The 8,328-nt window shown below is 39.8% G+C and overlaps 2 protein-coding genes across 2 annotated transcripts; both read right to left on the reverse strand.

The window, feature by feature from the left end:
- Positions 1-1,693: 1,693 nt before the first annotated feature.
- Positions 1,694-2,578, reverse strand: LOC311244305 (uncharacterized protein; the record flags this gene model as incomplete). Its single annotated transcript, XM_084333754.1, has 1 exon — positions 1,694-2,578. The coding sequence occupies one exon, from the start codon at positions 2,576-2,578 to the stop codon at positions 1,694-1,696; it is 885 nt and encodes a 294-aa protein (XP_084189880.1).
- Positions 2,579-4,838: 2,260 nt separating this feature from the next.
- LOC311234058 (uncharacterized protein) lies at positions 4,839-5,705 on the reverse strand (the record flags this gene model as incomplete). The annotated part of the gene is made up of 1 exon (XM_084321151.1): positions 4,839-5,705. The coding sequence occupies one exon, from the start codon at positions 5,703-5,705 to the stop codon at positions 4,839-4,841; it is 867 nt and encodes a 288-aa protein (XP_084177277.1).
- Between the last annotated feature and the right edge of the window lie 2,623 nt (positions 5,706-8,328).

The following is an 8,328-nucleotide window of genomic DNA, read 5'->3' on the forward strand; positions in this document are numbered from 1 at the left end:
AGTCTGCGCTGGCAGGTGAAAAGATGCGACACGTGATGCAAGGCTTCTATCCTCCCACAACCGACCAGTGGGGGGCATAGTCTAGCAACGGTCAAGACAGGGGAGGGGAGAATTGGCAACACGAAATTGGGATGGGAGACAAATATAAAAATTAGGAGAAAAAGTGGATAAAAAAAAAATATTGGTGTACAACGTTATTTTTAAATGAAAGGATTTTATGTCTGAGATCTATATAAGCACTCTTAATTAGCACAGGGCATGATAGAAGTGAAAGTATACACTTGGAATAACAGAGAAATTATATTCACTCCCTTTGTTCCAACTTCCATCTGGGAAAAATATCTTCAATGATCTAAAATGTCATTAGATTGTCTCAGGTTTAATCATATATTGTCCCCATATATAAGATAACGATGGATTTGACTATTTTTTATTAAGAGCACAATGAGTTCAAGAGGTCTACATCGAAAGACATTATTCAGGCTCCACGTTTTCAATAACACATTAACACCTCCACCCCGCTATTTCCACATGACCACCACACACACACACACACACACACACACACACACACACACACACACACACACACACACACACACACACACTATTTGTAAATATGCAATACTTTAATATTCCACATGATTCGCATGAGGTATCGCCTCAAACTGTCACATTACATTTCAGACCAATGCCCATTTGATTCAGCATCATCATGTTTTATACCTAATTTGACGTATTATACGTCATGTCAATATGCCGTATTGCTACGTCAAATATTGCCTAATATTAAAACGATAAAACATATGTGGCTACTGACGGGTTTAAAACCCCAAATAGTTGACATTATAAGCAAATGCCCATGACGCCAAACGTGCATCATGTCATATAAGACGATGTTTACATGTTGGATTCGACATCACAAGGCATGCAAGTTGGTCGTGTTTACAAATATAATTGATCAAATAGCCTAAATATAAGACCAAGTCTTTTTTTTAATTACATATGAATTAAATAACGTTTCATATTTGATTAATTTGTTGGTTGGGATATTGTGTGAAAGGTTGCGTCAAAAGAATAGGCTAAGTTAAATGTCCAGAGGCTTTAGAACAATCAGGCCACTTGTTTTGACAAAGAACATAACAAGGGAGAGAGATTTCCACTAACAGAAATTAATTTTATATGTCAGGCGTTCAACGAAAATGGGCAAGAGGATAGCCAGGCCATGCAGGTTATAGGCCATGCTGCATCATACAACACTGGCGGGTCGATATATTGCTATTATCAGATCAGTTAAAACGACCATATCCATATCATATGCCACAATTATTTACCCTGAGTCCACAGCAAAGTCACAACGACAGCTAAACCGTATGTCGGTTTAATAATGCAGTGCACGTTGATTGTGTCCTCGAATCCGACAGTTTCCACACAGAGTTTCACCGACACAGTCAATCCCACACTGAGATGAAAAGAGATGTTATTCAGTTATTCATTCGGATTCAGAGATGATTCTTCTATTAACACGTCACATGATACAATAGCAGCACATCGCGTGGAATCATTTGAACGATTTGGTTTGTCAGCGCGCGTGCGTGCTGCCGCCTATATTGACGAAACAATATCATGAGCTACACAAAATATATGTGATATGATGAACCCTCACCAATGTGAGGTGTATATAGTATATATATTACCTCTTCCGACACATTGGACACACTCTGCCCCACACGGTCCTCGTCATGGCGTCTCGCAGGGCCGGGCTGCCCCACACGTAAACAGACGGCGTGCACACGGCGTTCAGACGCGCCATGATGGCGAACAGGTTCGTGGACTCGTTTTCAAACTGCAGCCCTCGTCTAAACACCAGCCTCAATACAATATTTACAAACGAGGGGCACCACAATATCAAAAAGATTATAACGACAAATATTATAATCCTCAATGATTCTTTCTTGTTTTCTTTATCAGCACTGGGAGGGTCTCGTTCGAGTTGATATCTGGCAACGATGTACAGTTTAACCGTCATTGCCACTTTCGTCAGCACAATGATCTGTAAACTGACAATGCTGAACGCGTACACTTGCATTGCTTTAGAAAGTGGCAAATAATTTGTAATGATTAATTGAACATAGACATGAAACCAACAGTAAATATTTATGGCAACCACTACTTGTCTGGTTATAAAGCGGCTGTAAATATATGGATTACAAACCGCAAAATACCTGTCAAATTGCGCAAATAAAAACGTCATGATATTGACCCCGAGAAGTGAGGGTAAAACATTTCCAGTTCCGTTTCTCGACGGGAATCCCTCGGAAACATCGAAGAGGCCAAGATAATACACAGAAAATCCAATTAATGTATCGCAAATACTGGTGTTCAGCATAAAAATGAACCTGTTTTGATGGCGAAGGGTTTTCGTGGCTAAGATTCCAATGACTACAGTGCCGGCTATAAGAACTGCGGTTGTTGCGAAAAGACAATGGAAAATAAAGATCAGATAGTCCACCGGTTGGTCAAAATCAACCGCAAGAGACACGTCGTTAAGGGCGTCCGTTATGTTAAAGGAGAGCATGGCTTTGCTTTAAGTTTTGAGTGTAGCGCGTGAAATAAAAGATATAGCTCTGTAGAGCTCACATGGCCTATTATAAAGAAGCCACCGCCAATGACAAGCGACCCCAGAAGTGACGTTAAATGTACCCCCACCTCCTGGTTATATAAGTTCACTTTACTATGATGAAGACTAGCATATTTAGCAAAAGAAAACATTGGATCAGCTTGAAACGTAAACCTTTAAAAAAACGTAACTTTGTGTTTCCCAGAGACATATGCGCCTATTGTCCAGTTTGCTTGATCTATATAGCCGATACACATAACACAACAAAAGAGGTGCAATTTCGAAATGTATACAAGTAAATAATTATCTTTAGCGAATAAAGTCGGGACATTAGCCTATACTGCCGCCGAACGACCGTTTCCCGGAGGAATGTTCAGATACAAGCTGGATAATAACTGTCTGGGAAATACACAAAGTTATTATTATTATTATTATTATTATTATTATTATTATTATTATTATTATTATTATTATTATTATTATTATTATTATTATTATTATTATTATTATTATTATTATTATTAATATTATTATTTTAGCGGATACATAATACAATATAGTAGCTTTTGAATCACTTACATTTAGTCATTTAGCACATTTGAGACATTTACTACATTTGATCCGTGTTAGTTGACGGCGGGAAATTGAGCGGATTTCATATGGTGGTGCACGTGGTGGGAAGTTATTTCCAACACTTCTCGCTCTGGGGCCAGTCGTATAAATAGTTAACAGTAAAGAAAAGTGCTATTCTAAATGTACCTGGCTGTTGCATAAAAATGTGGCGTTAGATATCTTGGCAAACTTTTTTTCCCTATTCAAAATGTCTTTTCACTTGGTTCAAAAATCGAAATCCACTTCCTTCAAAAAAAAGTTTCAGGCCTGAGCAATTTTAATTCAAAAATGAAAAGAAACATAAAAAAAAACAGTTTAAAGTTATAAAGTTGGCTACATTGAACATTATTAGGAACTATAGACTCGTTTTCTTTCCTGAAGGCAATGCCATGCAGTCAATTTCGCAGAGTAAATTTTACTCAAACTGAGTCCAAGTGAGTACAATTTTACTCAGTTTGAGTAAAATTTACTCTGCGAAATTTACTCAGTTACCTTATAGGCTATCGGAACTCTTAATTCACGAGGATAAATAAAAGCAATCCCCACTGTTATAGCTAAATTAAATAATACCATGACATGGCGAACCTGCCAAACATGCCGATATCACTATAATAGCTACTGTGCTTTTTACTGCGACAGAAAAATAGAATATATCCTACAACAAAGACATTTAATTTTGGCAATGTCGAACAATTTAGCCTGTTATGACTCGAAGGTCTTTACCTTAGAATTAAAATCAAGGCCATTTGACTTTCCTTGCCAGTGTGGCTCGTTGTAATAACAAGCACTTAAACCATGATGCAAACCCACGGCGCATCCGTCCGACGGCACGTGCCTGATGCCAGATCACGTGTGAGGCACGCGGCCTCGGTCCAAGGGGCCACATTGAAAATAGACTGCATGCTTCTGCAAACATGTCATACTCATACAGTCAAACAAAACGTAAATCCCTGACAATACAACTCTATATACTGAGTTATAGAAGACAGATTAATTTGGTCTCTTTAATATAAAACGACAAACCTACAACGTCTTTCTGGACAGTATAAATGCTCAACATACAGGGCATATTCTTTTTCTTTTTTTTGGCACTGCTGCAGCTACAATTTCAGACGCGTGGTGTTTTCACTTTTCAGCGCCATGGACAGCGACGCTTCATGTTGAGGGTCTTTGGACAACATTTGAAAGCGTGTTTCTTATATTGAGTAAAAGGCTATCTATCAGCAGCTATTATGGATGGATGCATCATCACTTGTTATGTCCGAACTGTCCGCAATGGCGTTTTGTTCACGCAGGTTGTCTCATTCTCTATAAGGTCAGAATTCCTCCCGTGTCTTTACTCGTCATCTCTTCGTGGTTAAACCATATTCTAAGAGAGAGAGGGAGAGAGAGAAAGAGAAAGAGAAAGAGAGAGAGAGAGAGAGAGAGAGAGAGAGAGAGAGAGAGAGAGAGAGAGAGAGAGAGAGAGAGAGAGAGAGAGAGAGAGAGAGAGAGAGAGAATGCAAACAGACATACAATTTTACAGGCTTACATTTTCAAAATGTTAATTTTAAGTGAACAGAAGAGCCGACGACACATAATGGCTGACTGACTCAGGTGTCAAACATTACCTCCCACTCCGTTTGGGCCACACTCTTCGCCACACTGTCCTCCATACGGCCGCGCGCAGCGCCGGGCTGCCCCAGATGTAGAGCACCGGGGTGACCAGTGCATTCAACCGCGCCATGATGGCGAACAAGTTCGTGGCTTCATTCCTAAACCTCAGACCTTTTCTAGTCAACTGCCTCACAATGATATTGACAAAAGATGGACACCACAACGCCAAGAAGAATATGACCACAAATACTATGATGCGTAGAGACTCCTTCTTGTTGTCCCGCTCGGTGCTGGGCGCCTCCCGCCCCAGCTGATTTCTGGCTATGATGTATAACTTAATGGTCATCACAACTTTGGTGATAACTATAATCTGCAAAGTCATCACGCCAAACGCGTGGATTTGAGCGGCTTTAGACATAGGCACCATGTTTTGTACCGTTAAAATGGAATACGTATAAATCCAGCAAAAGGCACACGTGCCAATGACAAAGGACCTTGTGACAAAACGGTTGTAAAAGAACGGATGACACACGGCAAAGTAACGGTCAAACTGAGCAAACAGAAAGGTTAACACATTGACCCCTAGAAATGAGGGTAGAATATAATATGTTCCATTCCTCGAAGGGTAGCCCTCTTGGACGTCGAAGAGGCCGAGATAGTACACGGAAAAACCAGTCAGTGTATCGCTTATGCTAGTATTTAACATGAATATAAAGCGGTTCTGGACTCGCAGAGATCTGGTGCTGAATATACCGATAACCACTGAGCCTGCGAGGAGTACCGCGCTAGTGGCAAACAGAATGTGGAATATAAAGATAAAGAAATCCAAGGGACGGTCGAAATCAAACGACAGAGGGATGGTTGCGTTGGAGGGCATCGTGACGCCCCACCAGAAAAAGCGCAATAACTCTTTATTTATAAATGAAGTGTCCAACTTCTCAATGACGTCAAGGAAGCCCTTAACGAATCTCCAGAGGATATCGTCAAATTAATGGAATGCTTACAATTAGCAGGGTCACAAAAACAGATGGAGAGTCGTACAGAACTTGTAAGTCGCTTTGGATAAAAGCGTCAGCTAAATGACTAAATGTAAATGTAAATGTAGAGTAACCCAATAGCCTAAAGGCCCATGTAGCATTTGCCTATCCCAAGGGTATATCTGTATGCTGCAGGGGGAAAACAAGTCAATGGCATTGTTTGTGCATATAGTACACTTTGCATGATTCTCTGATATAGATGTTCCCTTCAAGTCCCAATTCCACGTTCACACCGTCAAACCTGGCATTATCTCACTCAGTGCACTCAGAGACGGTGTGTCTCAATAATGATATAAAATTAATATAGACGGCTTCTTGCTAGACCAAGACGACTTGGTGAAAAATTAAGCTATGCGTTTTTGTGGGTTTGGTTGTTGTCACACTATATGGGGTTGGTTGTATCAGATGTCTTTGTAAAAATCTGTCATAAAAAAACTACCATTTTATTTAACAATAATATCCGATAGTGTAATTCTTACTCTTGTCTATTTTATTCTATAGGCTAATTCTATAATTATATTCTATCAATAGTATATCATTGTGTTGACGTTTCAGTGAACAAGACGAATATGAACAATCTAACCAGGACATTATAAATGTGAAGCCTATACGCAATTATTAAAAAAAAAAGTATTTTTATTGTAGTATACATATTTTGCTTGCTTAAGGCGAGACACCCCAGGTGAATAGGCAAATATATATATTGTTTTCTTTTGATATTTTGTTATATTTTGCTTCCTAAACATGTCTTCCATGAAACTAGTGACAATCCTGATTTATGGGATGATAAAAAGACATAGACACAATCCCTTCTGGACAAAGTTCACTGCGTTATGTGTCAACATAATGAAACAAATTTTTTTAATCTGGCAGCATCCAATGTTGGTATTTATACCCTAACGTTATATGCAAATTAGTGCATATTTAATTAGGTAACGCTTATTTTGCATATATAAACATAAGATCTCAGAAAACTTGCAATCCATTTTTTCTTAGTTGTTATGTACATAACAAACTGGGTAAAGTTTCATAGTGATATCTATTCAAATATTTGTTTTGCCTATTCATCTGGCGTGTCTCGCCTTAATCATAACATCTAACTTTTTTGTATTTTATTTTTTTAATAATTTTTTAAACAAACACATAAACAAACATGGCAATTATTACATTTATGTATGTTTCTTTACATATCTTTTGTAATTTAATCATAAAAAAAGTGTTCATAATTGCATATAAAAAATAGCACCAAATGTGAAAGTCAACTATATCAAGAGCATGCTCAAAGTAAAGCTAACTGCATTTAATTAAACCCTAGTTATATACTGATAAATATATCGGAAACGCAGCTATCTCTTTACAAAAAACACTAAACCGATAGCCAAACTAGTATATGAAAGAACCACACACATTATTGTGTAGCCTATCAGCACCACGGACAGCGCCCTTGGTCTATTACTTGCTCCAGCTCCACTTTGTTTAGCCTGATTTCACATGGCCTCCTGCTTTACTTTCTTTTATCATTCATGACTATTTCGGCTCGTATCCCAAAACTTTGCTGCTATATGCTAAAACTGATATTACCCCTTTCAGTTGTACAATCTACTGTCAGGTGTAGGACAATTTGAAATCTGAACATTATAATGATGATGTACCGTATATGGTAACAATAACCACTGGTCTCGAAGTATAAATGGTAGTCTGACACTGGAACGTGCTCTCTAATGGACGTGTCTGAGTGTCAGGCATATAGAAGGTGTATCTGGCCAAAGCTATGGATTTCTCGAATTCCAAGATAGGATTCCAAGACAACATTCCATACTGAGTCAGTGAACCCTTGCACTGAAGAATCAACACGTTTTGAAATGTTATGGACAGCCCACATATTTGCAGTTGTATATAAAGAAACATGATACACAAGAAAGTATTCAACCTCTACTGTCTTTAGCTAAATTAACAACATTATCATCTTACTTACACTAAGCTGGTGCAGCTGCAACAACCTGGACCTCAACGCCCAGAAAACAGTGGAGATGGTAGTGGACTTCAGGCGGAAGGCAGCCCCCCCCCACCCCGATCATTCTGGGAGGCACCCCGGTGGCCTCTGTGGAGTCCTGCCGCTTCCTCGGCATGACACTCTCCCGGGATCTAAAATGGGAGCTGAACACCACCGCTCTCAACAAAAAGGCCCAGAAGAGGATGTTCTTCCTACGTCAGCTGAGGAAGTTCGGGCTGCCGAGGACTATGATGGTCCAGTTCTACACTGCCATCATCCAGTCCATCCTCACCCTCTCCATCATCACCTGGTTCCCTGCAGCCACGGTCAGGGACACGGCCAAGCTGCAGCGGGTGATACGCTCGGCGGAGAGGGTGATCGGCTGCCCCCTTCCCTCCCTCGAGTCCCTACATTCCACCAGGGCCTTGAGGAGGGCGAGGAAGATCATGGCAGACCCCGCCCACCCGGGT

Source organism: Notolepis coatsorum (genome assembly GCF_963971535.1).
Source record: "Notolepis coatsorum genome assembly, chromosome: 1".
In the NCBI taxonomy this organism is placed as follows: domain Eukaryota; kingdom Metazoa; phylum Chordata; class Actinopteri; order Aulopiformes; family Paralepididae; genus Notolepis; species Notolepis coatsorum.